The 15,715-nt window shown below is 45.4% G+C and overlaps 1 protein-coding gene across 1 annotated transcript; it reads left to right on the top strand.

The window, feature by feature from the left end:
• The first annotated feature begins 7,773 nt into the window (after positions 1–7,773).
• On the top strand, positions 7,774–10,138 carry HMGB2 (high mobility group box 2). Its single transcript, XM_063920639.1, has 5 exons — positions 7,774–7,900; positions 8,494–8,650; positions 8,957–9,105; positions 9,197–9,371; positions 9,613–10,138. Exons 2-5 carry the CDS (start codon positions 8,501–8,503, stop codon positions 9,772–9,774), a joined length of 636 nt encoding a protein of 211 aa, XP_063776709.1. The 5' UTR covers positions 7,774–7,900; positions 8,494–8,500; the 3' UTR covers positions 9,775–10,138.
• The last annotated feature ends 5,577 nt before the right edge of the window (positions 10,139–15,715 follow it).

Below are 15,715 nucleotides of genomic sequence, written 5' to 3'. Positions count from 1 at the left end.
AGGCGATAAGAACACACATGCACACCCTTCCATACAAGAAGGAAGAGGTTTTTAGTGTTTGTCTAGAAGATCCTCAAATCAGATGCGTCCGGGTGGGATCCCTGTGGATACCTGTGGACATAAGAGAAATCACGTTATCAACGGTAAGTTCTTACCATAACGTTTATTTCTCTGGCTGGGTCCACAGGATTATCCACAGGATAACATTGGGATTCCCAAAGCCATTTTAGTGGTGGGGACGCTCCTGATTGCACAGGAGGACCTTTCGCCCGAAGTCTGCGTCATGAGAGGCAAAAGTATCCAAGGCATAATGTCTGATGAATGTGTTTATGGAAGACCATGTGGCTGCCTTACATATCTGTTCTGCTGATGCACCCTGTTGTGCTGCCCAAGAAGGACCTACCTTACGTGTAGAGTGTGCAGAGACATTAGCCGGAATAGGGAGATCTGCATGAGAATAAGCTTCAGATATTACCACTCGGAGCCATCTCGCCAGCGTCTGTTTACTAGCAGGCCAACCTCTCCTATGGAATCCGTAGAGGATGAAGAGGGAATCTGTTTTCCTGATGGCACTAGTACGATCTATATAGATTTTTAAAGACCGGACCACGTCCAGTGACGCTTCTCCCGCAGATAGTCCCGATACCTGAAAAGCTGGGACTACAATCTCTTCATTCAGGTGAAACTTTGACACCACCTTTGGAAGATAACTAGATCTCGTTCTGAGAACTGCTCTGTCTGGAAAAAAACTTAGGAAAGGAGACTTACATGATAATGCTCCTAAATCTGACACTCTTCTGGCTGACGCCATTGCCAGTAAAAAAAGAACTTTAATCGTTAACCACTTAAGATCCGCTCTCTCAAGTGGTTCAAACAAAGGACCCTGGAGAAATTTAAGAACTAAATTCAAATCCCAGGGAGCTGCAGGAGGAACAAATGGAGGTTGAATATGTACTACTCCTTGGAAAAACGTACGTACATCCTGTAGGTCAGCAATCTTCTGCTGAAACCATACAGTCAACGCTGAGACTTGCACCCTCAAGGAAGCAACCTTCAACCCCTTATCCAATCCTGCCTGCAGAAAATCCAAAATTCTAGCTACTTTAAAGACTCTTGGATTGTAATTTTTTCCAGAACACCAATGAATATAGGCTTGCCATATTCTATGATATAAACGGGCCGAAGAAGGCTTTCTTGCTCTAAGCATGGTTTGGATTACTTGCTTTGAAAATCCTTTAGCCTCTAAGATAGAGGTTTCAACAGCCACGCCGTCAAAGACAGGCGATCCAGATGACTGTGACAACAAGGACCCTGCATTAACAGATCTGGACGTTGAGGGAGCAGTATCGGTGCTTCCACGGACATTCTCCACAGATCTGAGTACCAATGCCTTCTTGGCCAAGCTGGAGCTATTAGAATGATTGCTCCTTTTGCCTGTTTTATCTTTCTCACTACTCTGGGTAACAGAGATATTGGAGGGAACAGATATGCCAGCTGAAACCTCCAGTCTACTGACAGTGCGTCTACCAGGACTGCTCCTGGGTCCCTTGTTCTTGATCTGTACCTCGGAACTTTGTTGTTTAGACGAGACGCCATAAGGTCTATCTCCGGTAGACCCCATCTGTTCACCAGTGTCTGAAACACTTCTGGGTGTAGTGCCCATTCAGTTTCCTGAATGGTGTGCCGACTGAGAAAATCCGCTTCCCAATTTAGTACACCCGGGACAAATACTGCTGACAATGCTGGGAGATGGAGTTCTGCCCACTTTAGAATGGGAGTTACTTCCTCCATCAGACTCTTGCTGTGAGTCCCTCCTTGATGATTTAGGTATGCTACTGCCGTCGCATTGTCTGAGCGGATCTGGACTGGTCTTCCTTGTAGATTGTCCTTTGCCTGAACTAGGGCCAAGTAAATGGCTCTTATTTCTAACAGATTTATCGGCAGGCGACTTTCCCTTGCGGTCCATTTTCCCTGGAACCATAGGCTTCCGAGTACCGCCCCCCAACCTTGCAGGCTGGCATCTGTCGTCAGGACTTGCCACTCTTTTATCCAAAAGGGTCTCCCCTTGTTTAAATGGTCTGTCTGTAGCCACCATGCTAGAGACCTTTTTACATTTACTGGAATCTTTATCATCTGCTTCTTTATTGTTTGATGATTTCCGTTCCATTTTGTCAAAATGAGATGCTGCAATGGTCTGGAGTGGAATTGCGCATATTCCACCATGTCGAACGTTGATACCATCAGACCCAACAGTCGCATTGCTGCATGGACTGACATTGTCTGGGCTTGCAACGCTTCCTGAGCCATGACCTGCACCTTGACTATTTTCTTCTCTGGTAAGAGAACTCTCTGTAGGTCTGAATCCAATATGGCTCCCAAATGAACCATCCGCTGTGATGGATTCAGGGACGACTTCTCCCAATTTATGAGCCACCCGTGTCTCTGTAAACAAACTATCGTCTGTTGGAGATGGCTCAACAGTAAATCTTGCGACTGTGCTAAGATTAATAGGTCGTCTAGGTATGGGAATATCCTTATCCCTTGTTTGCGCAGACAAGCTGCCATAACCACCATGATCTTGGTAAACACCCTGGGTGCTGTAGCTAGCCCGAAGGGCAGAGCTTGGAACTGGAAGTGTTCCTTGAGGATGGCAAACCTGAGGTAACACTGATGTGATAGTGCTATAGGCACCTGTAGGTAAGCATCCCGCACATCCAGAGATACCATATAGTCTCCCGGTTCCATAGCCAACATTATGGAGCGTAACGTCTCCATGTGGAACTTTGGGATCCATATGTAATTGTTCAACATCTTCAGATTTAGAATTGGTCGATATGACCCATTTGGTTTCTGGATTAGAAACAGATTGGAGTAATACCCCTGTCCCTTTTGTGATGGAGGTACTGGGACAATCACACCTGACTGCAGTAATTTTTGGACTGCTTCTTGCAGGGCATTGGCCTTCGACTCTATACGAGACGGGCTGGTGCAAAAAAATCTTTGAGGAGGCTGCCTCCTGAATGGGAACCCATACCCCTGAGATACTACCTTCTGCACCCAGGCATCTGTTGTTGACTGTTGCCATGTGTGTGCAAATTGCAGGAGTCGGCCCCCAACCCTGGAATCCTCCAGGCGGAGGCCCGTCTCTTCAGGCTGAGGGCTTTTGTTCAGGTTTGGAAGCTGGCTTTTTGCTAGCCCACTGCTTCCTACCCCTGGATTTAAACTGGGGTTGTTTAGGCTCCTCTTTACCTTTCGCTTTGCTTTGCCAGCGAAATGAGCGAAATTTTAAACCCTTGGACTTAGGGTTGTAGGTAGCCGGAAATCTGACCTTCTTCGATTCAGCCTCTGACTCTAGGATATCCGATAAAGGTTTTCCAAATAATATATTACCCACGAAAGGCAATGCTTCCAATTCCTTCTTGGACTCCGCATCTGCCTTCCAGGTCCGTAGCCAGACTGCTCTGCGAGCGACTACTGCCAGGGCTGAAGCTTTAGAAGCAACAGTGCCTACATCATTGGCTGCTTCTTCTAAATACTGGGCAGATTGTCTTAAACGGCAAAGACGATCCTCTTGCTCCCTAGTAGGAGAGGGGATGTCATTCTCTAGTTCCTCTATCCATTCGCCCATTGCCTTTGCTACCCAGGCCGAAGCCATAGCAGGTCTTACCACTGCACCCACAAGAGAAAAAATATTTTTCAATAGGCTCTCTACCCTCCTGTCTGTGACATCATTCAAAGAGGTAGATGACAGTGGCAAAGCAGATTTGTGCACGAGTCGCAGAACATGTGCATCTACTTTTGGAGGAACTTCTCTCTTCGAACAATCTCCAGCAGGAAATGGATAATAAGAATCCCATCTCCTAGGAATCTTATACTTTTTACCGGGCGCTGCCCAAGACTCATCCATCATTTCCGTCAACTCCTCTGACGCTGGAAATTCAGCTTTCACTGACTTTGTTCGTTTGAATACAGGTGCTTTTGCTTTTAACGCTGTCTTGGCTGGTTCTTCCAGAGAAAGCACAGCCTTTACTGCATTAATGAGTTCAGCTACATCATCTGAACTAAAGCTCTGCGACTGATCATCATACGGAGTTGAATCTATTGTTTCCGCATCATCATCCGATGTATCCTCTTGTGTAGTCTGCCATACAGACGTATCTGTCTTAGTCTTACCTACCCCTTGGTTGCTTGTAGAGGCTACTGGAACCAAACCATAGGAAGGGAGCTGCATGTATGGGTTCATAGTGTAACCTAACCCTTGAGGTGGTGCTACTGGAGCTAACCTGTCCGCTATTGAAGACAGAGTCTTTGCGAACATATTCCATGGTGGCTCTACTGGAGGTTGAACTAACTTCTGTTTTTTACTTTGCTGAAAAGCGAAACAGTTTGCACACAAACCCTCATAAGTGACCAATTGAATCATATCAATTACCCCTGACTTACAAGATAAGCATGTTAGGGCTGTAGGAGTGCTTGACAAATTCTCCTCATCACTTTTGCCGCTCACAGACATTTTTTCTGATATTGACTACACAATTTTGTGACTGAACCACACCCTATAATCAGTATATAGAGGTGAAATCAATCTGACCACAGTGCACCTGATTTGAGGGTCAGAACAGGACTGACATAACACAGAAAAGTCAGCACACATACTAGCAGTCAGTCACACGTTAAAGCATTAGACATTGTCATATGAGAATACAACCTCCATAATAACTTATACATAAGTAGGAAAATTGTACTTCTGTTTAACTGGTTCTTTTTCAACATAACATGCAGAAAACACAGTAATATACAGGTCTCATATGCAATAGGTACTAAAAATTAACAGTGCACACTAAGAAGTAGAAGGAATTTTTAGTACTGTATACCCTGCCTCCAGGGAGCGGGATACAGGGAGACTCACCACACTTCCATATCCAAGCAAAGACGCTCGAAAGACGCTGAGTGGATTCAGACGCTACTGGTGTACACTGCCGCTCTTGGTAACTGATAACGGACACGGACGCTCACCAACGGACACGGACGCTGAGCGACTCCACGTGCATGCAGACACTAAAGGCCTGCGACTCGGTCTGGGCGGGTTTATATCCAGTGTACACAACCGCAGCGTCTAAGCTGCGACCGAGTACCCTCGTGGTAGCGTCTGAGCCGGAAGTGAGGTCATTCAGTTCATGAAACGAGAGACCCGCGGGAACTGGCCATGAACTCGGAGGAGGGACGGCCAGGAGAGCGTCTGAAACCCCCTGTTGACTTAAACTCCCAGGATCGCGGCCTCACCTAGTCCTGGCGCCTATGATCCCCGGAGCGTAGCGCTGTCACACTCTAGATGTTCGGCGCATCAACACGCTGTTTGTAGTCTCCACCAAATCAGCGTAGCTGTGTCCTGACCCCTCTAGTAAGAGGAAGTCCATATACTCACTGTCTCCCCATGCTCCGGACACAGCCTGGTAACGTCTGCTGGACCTGCTAGAACATCCGACACAGACGCCCGTCGAGACAGCACTGTACCGCGAAGGTAAGCATTGTTGCGACCCGGTGGGGAGTTGTTGGAGCGACTCTTTCTAATACACGTTTAAGACGCTGTTAAGAGAAGTCGCTCAAACCAAAACAGAAAGTCTATAAAAATAAAGTAATGAAAACTTGAGGCTGCTTTCACAGCAGCCCTGTGACCATGCGGCTTCCTGCCGCACCAAGCAAAAAAATGATCTGACTGAGTCAGTGGGCGGGACTATATAGTGGAGGCCCCAATGCATCCTTGGAGGCCAGAAAGCTCGTGACCGTGTTGGTGCCATTTTCGCTGTCGCTCGACAATATCCCAATGTTATCCTGTGGATAATCCTGTGGACCCAGCCAGAGAAATATTAAGTGCAGCACATAATATCTTGAGACGCGATATTCGACTGGCGTGCCCACGCATCGTGTCTCAAGGTACTAAAATGTGCATACAATCCTTCAATTTCTCTCACAGATGTGGTCAAAATCGAAGGCTAGTACCGATAATCTCATAAATGTACGGGCACCATAACTCGCTGTCGCTGCAAGTTATCTTTATTACATAGAAGGGGAAATTTTGTTTCAAATTAAAAAGTCAGTTGTGAAATGGACCGTTAAAGATTGCTGCATTTATTAATACGTAGGCCCCTAATTTACAGTTGTAATATTGAGACTTTGTAGCAGCAATATTATTTCTATAGTAGTACTAGTGGGAACTGGAAGCATTTTACGAGTGGTGGCTGCCATTTTTATGCTAATCCTTGTTATTCCTAGACTAGTATTACATGAAGGCATTGTCCCATTAAAACCTAGACGACACTGCAACTCTTGTTTTTTCCCAACCCTTTGTCTTGGCCATTAAGACAAAACTCATAGGGAGGGAGGTGTGTGTGGAGGGGGGTGTTATGCCTGAATTCCAATGTCACAAACGTTTTCAGATGCTACAGTTTATTCCTGGTGTTCATCTCCATACCCATTAGCTTTGCTACCAGTGTAGAGTAGACCATGCAGATTTTTTTAACATAAAATGAGCAAAGCATCCTCTGGTCAGATATATAATCTAAGAGTAATTAATTATATTTACTGTGAGGAGTCTAGTGATAGATATACTTAACAATGTATCTTCCAAACCCTCGATATGTGCAGATTTTGCCTGCCATATTTAAAAGGGTAATAATATTAGTAAATGCAACGTCAGTCATGTTTTGCATTAAATTATTGCACTAAGAATCCTGGCAGACAAAATCTGCAAAAATGTAATGTTTTGATACAGCATATAGAGACAATGACGGACACATATTAAAAACAAAACAAAAAAAACCTGCCATATAAATCCAAACACACTCAATGCAGTGGCAGCACTCATGGATGGGTATCAAAACCGTGATCCAACATTTGTTTTTACAGCAAACCTTTCTCAGGAGTTTGAATTAAAAATGTTAATGTGTTTTATCAGGCCACGAGTGCCGCCACTGCACACTGTGAGTGTATGTATACCTATCTATTACCATACCTTCCCTTTAAACTGGGACACTCATGAATTATGTATAGAGCCGGAGTAACTCTTGTGTGCTCCAGATTAAATGGAGGGTATCGTAAAAATTATATATAAATACACACACACACACACACTAATGAGGCCTTGTTTTATTTATAATTTCAGGTTGTGGAGAGGCTCTTCCCAGCAGCTGCAGCGATACAGATATATTTACAGCGGACACCCCATAGAGATTGATTGCTGACATACACATAATGCCATGTACAGCCACATGCAGCAGAGGCATGAGTCACACAGTACGGCGCTGCAATGGAGAAGGGACTGTGCGTGCGCTGGGGGCCGGATGGTGACGGGATCGCTGAGCACAATGGCCGCCGACTTCGTCTCTCGTTGTCCCACACGTTCTATAAAACTTGTAGTTTTTCAAATCACGAGGCACTGTTCGCCCGTGGCCAATCACCACCCAGGTACTCAGCGGCGACCAATCAGAGAATCACCCGCGAAATTTTAAACTGCACACCTAAGCCAATCATAGGAGGGCGCCCGCCCGGCTCCCAGTGTAACCGGTTCCAGCTAGAGGAGTCCTCTGGTCGTTTCTACTCCTCCTACTGCTGAGAGACGTGGGCGGGATCTCAGCACAAACTTGCTAGGCCATGCTACCCCGCCCTCTCAGTGACGTATTAAACATTGTGGACCAGTGAGGTACGGGAGGCGTGTCTTCTGCGCTTCCGAAATGCATCGAGCGGCCAGTAAGCTTGCGGGGGCGTGTGCTGCGAGGGTGCTCATCAAGCTGCTGTGAGAGGCACAAGTGTGGAAAACAAGAGGCTGTATTGCGTCCTAGCTATACCATTCGAGTACAGGAACACACCCGGACCGGTCACCTTCCGCTATCTCACAGCTCAGGTCAGTTTGGCGCGATTCCCTCTGCCTCGCTCTCCGGGTTACAGCTGCGGGCACTGTGCGGCGGGTAACTTTTGCTGACACGCGCGCTTTCGCTCTATTTATTAACTTTTTCTTTCATTCTTCATTCTCGGTCTCGCAGCTGTGTTAGGGCCGCATGTGGTAACTCGTACTTCTCTAGTTACACGGTAGTTGGCCCCGGTCACGCTTTGCTCGGAGGGCAGCGGGGTGTAGTCAGTCGTATGGTGTTTGGCGGGAGAGGGGGTGGGTGCCTCGTGCGTTATCTGTGCCGCGCGGCTGTCACGGGGGGGTGGGGTAAGGAGCGCGTGAGAGGGGGGTGCCTGTCACGTGGTGCCGCGGGCGGTGACCGTGTCGCCCGAGTCACCCCCTCCGGTTGTGACCCCCTCCTTCGGCAGCACGGGTGGCGGAAGGACGTGTGTGATTTGGGCGGGAAGCCAGCGGTGTGCGTGTGCGGCGCGCTGTTCCTGGCCCTGCCCCCCCGCAGCTACTTCCTAGTGCCGGCCCCGCCCTGCACCGCTTTCCCGGGCTTTCGCTCCCGAGTGTCTGACCCGAGTGTGCTGCTCTCTCCGCTGCAGGTTAAACATGGGTAAGGGCGATCCCAACAAGCCGAGGGGCAAGATGTCCTCCTATGCCTACTTCGTGCAGACGTGCCGGGAGGAGCACAAGAAGAAGCACCCGGACTCCTCCGTCAACTTCGCAGAGTTCTCCAAGAAGTGCTCAGAGAGGTGGAAGGTGAGCAGCGATAGTGTGCCGGCCCATCCGCGGCCCCTTATCACATGCCTGTATCTTATAGTGTGTGTATATATTCCATAGCTCTGTTTGTTTTTTGTTTACAATGTCATTGTTTCGATTTTGTTTTCTCCCACACAGCTGTGTTTAGTAAATGGTTTGATTATTTATCTAATTGTATGTATTTGCCTAGTAACTGCAGAACACTGCCTACTTATGTACAGGTTTTGAAACTTGTGTTTGAAAAAAAAAAAAAAAAACCTACCCACAATCTGATCTGGGAATTGTTTGATTTTCTTCCTACACAAGACCATGTCTGCAAAGGAAAAGGGAAAGTTTGAAGATTTGGCCAAGGGTGACAAAGCACGTTACGAAAAGGAAATGAAGAATTACATTCCCCCAAAGAGTGAGAAGAAGGGAAAGAAGAAGAAGGATCCTAATGCACCAAAACGTCCCCCGTGAGTACCGAGCAATTAGTTACGAGTTGATGTGAGCAGCATGATGTGAATAAGAACTTTTATATTTTTCTGTTTTGTTTCCTTTTTGCAGATCTGCCTTTTTCCTCTTCTGCTCAGAGCATCGGCCACAAATCAAAACTGAGAGCCCCGGTCTGACAATTGGGGATACAGCCAAGAAATTGGGAGAGTTGTGGGCTGAGCAGACACCAAAAGACAAACAGCCATTTGAGCAGAAAGCGGCAAAACTAAAAGAGAAATATGAGAAGGTAATTTCAGGGACTGTGTTAACTTGTTGTGCAGCAATATGTAAAGCATGTATTTTAGTGTGGTTTATCTGAGCGTCTCTGCTGCCAATTGGCAGTATTATGGCGGTTTAGTATACATACTGCCTCCATCTGGCATGTAGCATAACATCTCCCATTCCTGTGAGCTATGGGAGCTTTTCAATTTCCCATAATACTATGTGTAAATTCATGTTTTTATTAATGGATTTATGGCTTATTTTAGGATGTTGCTGCATATCGGGCAAAAGGAAACAGTGATGTTGGGAAGAAGGCACCTGGCAGGTCAGCAGGCTCTAAAAAGAAGGTTGAACCTGTAGATGACGATGATGATGAAGATGAGGAGGATGAAGAAGATGATGACGAGGATGATGAAGATGATGAATGAATGACTTGCCTGCTGTATAAATTGTTGAAGCCCCTGTTTTTGTTTGCTAAGAATGTGAACTCATGTGCAGCTCATTTTGTTAGCTTGGTTATGAAAAAAAACTGTACAGACTTGTGTATAGGTAATGTGATTCTTAGGGATAACCTATATTTTAATATAAGGATTAGCTGGAGGGCTGTTTAGAGTTAAGCTTCTGATGTGGGATTTTTCTGCATATTTAATGGATTCTAAGGGTAGCCCAATGCAGGTAACAATACCCAATATACTTTAGTCCTGTAGACCTGGTGCATTGTACTTTTTTTTTCTAACTTTTTTTATTTTTATTTTTAGCAACTTTTGTAATAAAATTATATATAATTCAAAATGGTTTTTCTCACTTATTTGATGTGATCAAATGCACATTATGGTTATGGTGAGCTGAAACAGTGTGTACTGTACAAATGTTATGGTGCTGTTCTCATAGTGGTCTAGCGCACACTTTACTAGTAATTAAGGACAGCAGAAGTTTGTGTAATGCTACACCTCGTTCACATGAATACTCATCCCTTGTACATTAAGTAACTGGTTTAAGTATAAACTGCTTGTGTGCATACACTACTACGGTTCTAGACTATTCTGCTGGTCTATATGGGAAGAAAAATGTAAGTTTCTTTATATATAGTGCAGCATATTCTGTTGCTCTTTACAATTAAAACAGCAGTAATAGAACAAAACTGGGTAAAGACAGAGGCAGGAAGGCCCTGCTCGCATGCTTACGATCTATAGATGTACATAGCACTAGTAAGCTTTATGTCCTGGGCAAGCTGGATCACATGGCCTTATGCTATAAGTTAGTAAAGAGCCAATGTGTATAACCTGCTGATGCATGTGATAAGTGGTGTACACACAGATGGCCTTTGATCTGGCAGATTAAACCTATATTGCTCAACTTGGTGCATATTGGGCAGTTTGTATGCCTGATACACTCATGCCTGCAGTTGATGGCATCATCGGGTTTAATGTGCTGCAAATTAAACCTGATATCACCAATGACAATGAAGGACAGATTAGTAATTAACATCACTCAATGTGTACCCAGGTTCTGAACTGTTGGGTTGACGTTGGCTACGTTCACTTCTCCAGTGTGTACACTGCTTCTCTCTAGATGGAGGCATAGCATTATTTATAGTAAATTTAGTTTTTTTTTTAAATTGGATTTTTGACCCCTTAATCATTGTGCTATTTAACAGCTTTATGCTGTTAACATGCTTAACCTAATTTTGTTCAAATATAAATACCTCTTGATGCAGAACTTCTGGCAATGTTCCAGTTGTAGGTATCACTGAAAGGTTTGTACTACATCCTGTACATGTGTGCTGCAAGAAGGTGGGTAGTTGTTATTTTGGTTGAGACCCAGAAGAGGATGTGCATGTGCTGGAACATTAGTATGCCGTTGGCATTAATGATATACTATTTTTTTGTAAAGAGAAGTAACATTACTCATAACAAGAGAGGTTATTAGACCTGTGGATACGTCCTGCTATGTTTATATTTTCCATAGCAACCTCCCTCTAAGTTATTAAAGCTAGGTGTCCAGGTGTTTTTTTTTTTTTTTCATGTTATTATTCCTAAAATGTGTGATGTCTGCATATAAATGATCCAGGAAACAAGAAAAAAAAATTAAAATATTTATTCTTGCACCTAGAAAAACAAGCAGCCCCAATTTACCAGGAACACCCCCAATATATCCATAGTAAAATGCATTTGTATCTGTACAATTTCTACAGAAACAGTGTATCAAAATCTGCATAAATCAAACTAAAGAATGAGTAGAAATGCATAGTGGTATTATACAAAGTAAAAGCACAAGATTTGTTTCAGACGACAGGAAAACAATACATACTGGATTAATGAGAAGTGCTGATAAACAAATTCACAGATTGCTTTAATTGCACAAGGTACCCATGTTATATATACACAAACTGCACAATGTGTGCTTTTCTCACAAGTGTATTTTGTATGGTAAGGTCCAATCAAAGTGTGATTTTCGAACTCCTAGTTTACACACATCATGTGGAATGTATCTTAAAGTACCATCTATCCTTATTGTCTGGGTTAGTCAACACTATATAGTCTGGTTTGCTCCTGAAGAAGCTTCCTCCATATGGCACAGCACCGCTGCTTTCTGAGGTTGGTGTACTTATGTAGAAAATCAATTAACAGATCTAGTGCAGTAGGGCTATTTCAGACCCATAGGACCACTAAACCATACGTATTTTGATTGCTTCCCTTTGTATCAACAGGCAACATTTGTATGACAAGCTGTGATATGACATAATACGGAGTTTTAGCATCTGATGACTTATAACAGCTACAGTGTTGTGTAAATGTCTTTGGTTTTGCCCATTTTTATTTACGTGGGAAACATATTGCTTTACATGCTTTTTTTTTTTCTCCCCCAATCCCAAGTATTAGCTATATTTTCAGTATGAACTGGTGTCCTATTGATTAATCCTTACTGTGTCATGAATAAATGCCCTTTGCATTCAGAGAACTACACCTCCAAATATACTAAGTGTACCCATGAAAATATATGGTGGACCAGGCAAAGTAAATGATCAGACATTTGTCAAAGGAGATGCCCGAAAACCCACCAGACACCCTAAATCTAGTTTTAGTAGCATTTTATCAAAACCGGTACAGGCAACAGGTTTGGTTTTCAACAATGAAATCCAAAATATAAATGTAATTAGTACAATTTGTCATCAAAGCCTTTTTAATGTTCAATGTATTTTCTCTGACGTCCTAAGTGGATGCTGGGGACTCCGTCAGGACCATGGGGATTAGCGGCTCCGCAGGAGACAGGGCACAAAACTAAAGCTTTAGGATCAGGTGGTGTGTACTGGCTCCTCCCCCCATGACCCTCCTCCAAGCCTCAGTTAGGTTTTTGTGCCCGGCCGAGAAGGGTGCAATCTAGGTGGCTCTCCTAAAGAGCTGCTTAGAGTAAAAGTTTTGTTAGGTTTTTTATTTTACAGTGAGTCCTGCTGGCAACAGGCTCACTGCATCGAGGGACTTAGGGGAGAGAAGTTCAACTCACCTGCGTGCAGGATGGATTGGCTTCTTAGGCTACTGGACACCATTAGCTCCAGAGGGAGTCGGAACACAGGTCTCACCCTGGGGTTCGTCCCGGAGCCGCGCCGCCGACCCCCCTTGCAGATGCTGAAGATTGAAGGTCCAGAAACCGGCGGCAGAAGGCTTTTCAGTCTTCATGAAGGTAGCGCACAGCATTGCAGCTGTGCGCCATTGTTGTCACACACTTCACACCAACGGTCACGAAGGGTGCAGGGCGTTGCTGGGGGCGCCCTGGGCAGCAATGTATAATACCTTATTCTGGCTAAAAATACATCACATATAGCCCCTGGAGGCTATATGGATGTATTTAACCCCTGCCAGGTCTCAGAAAAACGGGAGAAGAAGCCTGCCGAAAAGGGGGCGGGGCCTATTCTCAGCACACCGCCATTTTCCCTCACAGGAAGGCTCCCAGGCTCTCCCCTGCACTGCACTACAGAAACAGGGTTAAAACAGAGAGGGGGGGCACTTATTTGGCGATATGTATATATATATTAAAATGCTATAAGGGAAAAACACTTATATAAAGGTTGTCCCTGTATAATATAGCGTTTTTGGTGTGTGCTGGCAAACTCTCCCTCTGTCTCCCCAAAGGGCTAGTGGGGTCCTGTCCTCTATCAGAGCATTCCCTGTGTGTGTGCTGTGTGTCGGTACTTGTGTGTCGACATGTATGAAGACGATGTTGGTGAGGAGGCGGAGCAATTGCCGGTAATGGTGATGTCACTCTCTAGGGAGTCGACACCGGAATGGATGGCTTATTTAAGGAATTACGTGATAATGTCAACACGCTGCAAGGTCGGTTGACGACATGAGACGGCCGGCAAACCAATTAGTACCTGTCCAGGCGTCTAAAACACCGTCAGGGGCGTTAAAACGTCCTTTTACCTCAGTCGGTCGACACAGACACGGACACTGACTCCAGTGTCGACGGTGAAGAAACAAACGTATTTTCCTTTAGGGCCACACGTTACTTGTTAAGGGCAATGAAGGAGATGTTACATATTTCTGATACTACAAGTACCACAAAAACGGGTATTATGTGGAGTGTGAAAAAACTACATGTGGTTTTTCCTGAATCAGATAAATTAAATGAAGTGTGTGATGATGCGTGGGTTTCCCCCGATAGAAAATTATTGGCGGTATACCCTTTCCCGCCAGACGTTATGGCGCGTTGGGAAACACACCTTAGGGTGGATAAGGCGCTCACACGCTTATAAAAACAAGTGGCGTTACCGTCTCCAGATACGGACGCCCTCAAGGAGCCAACTGATAGGAGGTTGGAAAATATCCTAAAAAGTATATACACACATACTGGTGTTATACTGCGACCAGCGATCGCCTCAGCCTGGATGGGCAGCGCTGGGGTGGCTTGGTCGGATTCCCTGACTGGAAATATTGATACCCTTGACAGGGACAGTATTTTATTGACTATAGAGCATTTAAAAGATACATTTCTATATATGCGAAACTCTGGCATCAAGAATAAGTGCGATGTCCATATCTGCCAGACGATGTTTATGGACACGACAGTGGTCAGGTGATGCAGATTCCAAACGGCACATGGAAGTATTGCCGTATAAAGGGGAGGAGTTATTTGGGGTCGGTCCATCGGACCTGGTGGCCACGGCAACAGCTAGAAAATCCACCTTTTTTACCCCAAGTCACATCTCAGCAGAAAAAGACATAGTCTTTTCAGCCTCAGTCCTTTCGTCCCCATAATATCTGCCCAGGGATAGAGGTAAGGGAAGAAGACTGCAGCAGGCAGCCCATTCCCAGGAACAGAAGCCTTCCACCGCTTCTGCCAAGTCCTCAGCATGACGCTGGGGCCGTACAAACAGGTGCGGTGGGGGGTCGTCTCAAGAGTTTCAGCACGCAGTGGGCTCACTCGCAAGTGGACCCCTGGATCCTACAAGTAGTATCCCAGGGGTACAGATTGGAAATTCGAGACGTCTCCCCCTCGCAGGTTCCTGAAGTTTGCTTTACCAACGTCTACCTCCGACAGGGAGGCAGTATTGGAAACAATTCACAAGCTGTATTCCCAGCAGGTGATAATCAAAGTACCCCTCCTACAACAAGTAAAGGGGTATTATTCCACACTATATTGTGGTACTGAAGCCAGACGGCTAGGTGAGACCTATTCTAAATGGAGTCACTCAGAGCAGTGATAGCGAACCAGGAAGAAGGGGACTATATATGTCCCTGGACATCAAGGATGCTTACCTCCATGTCCAAATTTGCCCTTCTCACAAAGGGTACCTCAAGTTCGTGGTACAAAACTGTCACTATCGGTTTCAGACGCTGCCGTTTGGATTGTCCACGGCACCCCGGGTCTTTACCAAGGTAATGGCCGAAATGATGATTCTTCTTCAAAGAAAAGGCGTCTTAATTATCCCTTACTTGGACGATCTCCTGATAAGGGCAAGGTCCAGAGAACAGTTGGAGGTCTGAGTAGCACTATCTCAAGTAGTTCTACGACAGCACGGGTGGATTCTAAATATTCCAAAATCGCAGCTGTCTCCGACGACACGTCTGCTGTCCCTAGGGATGATTCTGGACACAGTCCAGAAAAAGGTGTTTCTCCCGGAGGAGAAAGCCAGGGAGTTATCCGAGCTAGTCAGGAACCTCCAAAAACCAGGAAAAGTGTCAGTGCATCATTGCACAAGGGTCCTGGGAAATAATGGTGGCTTCTTACGAAGCGATTCCATTTGGCAGATTTCACGCAAGAACTTTTCAGTGGGATCTGCTGGACAAATGGTCCGGATCGCATCTTCAGATGCATCAGCGGATAACCCTGTCTCCAAGGACAAGGGTGTCTCTTCTGTGGTGGCTGCAG

This window comes from Pseudophryne corroboree, chromosome 1, assembly GCF_028390025.1.
Source record: "Pseudophryne corroboree isolate aPseCor3 chromosome 1, aPseCor3.hap2, whole genome shotgun sequence".
NCBI lineage: Eukaryota > Metazoa > Chordata > Amphibia > Anura > Myobatrachidae > Pseudophryne > Pseudophryne corroboree.
This window is presented reverse-complemented; position numbering and strand designations above follow the sequence as displayed.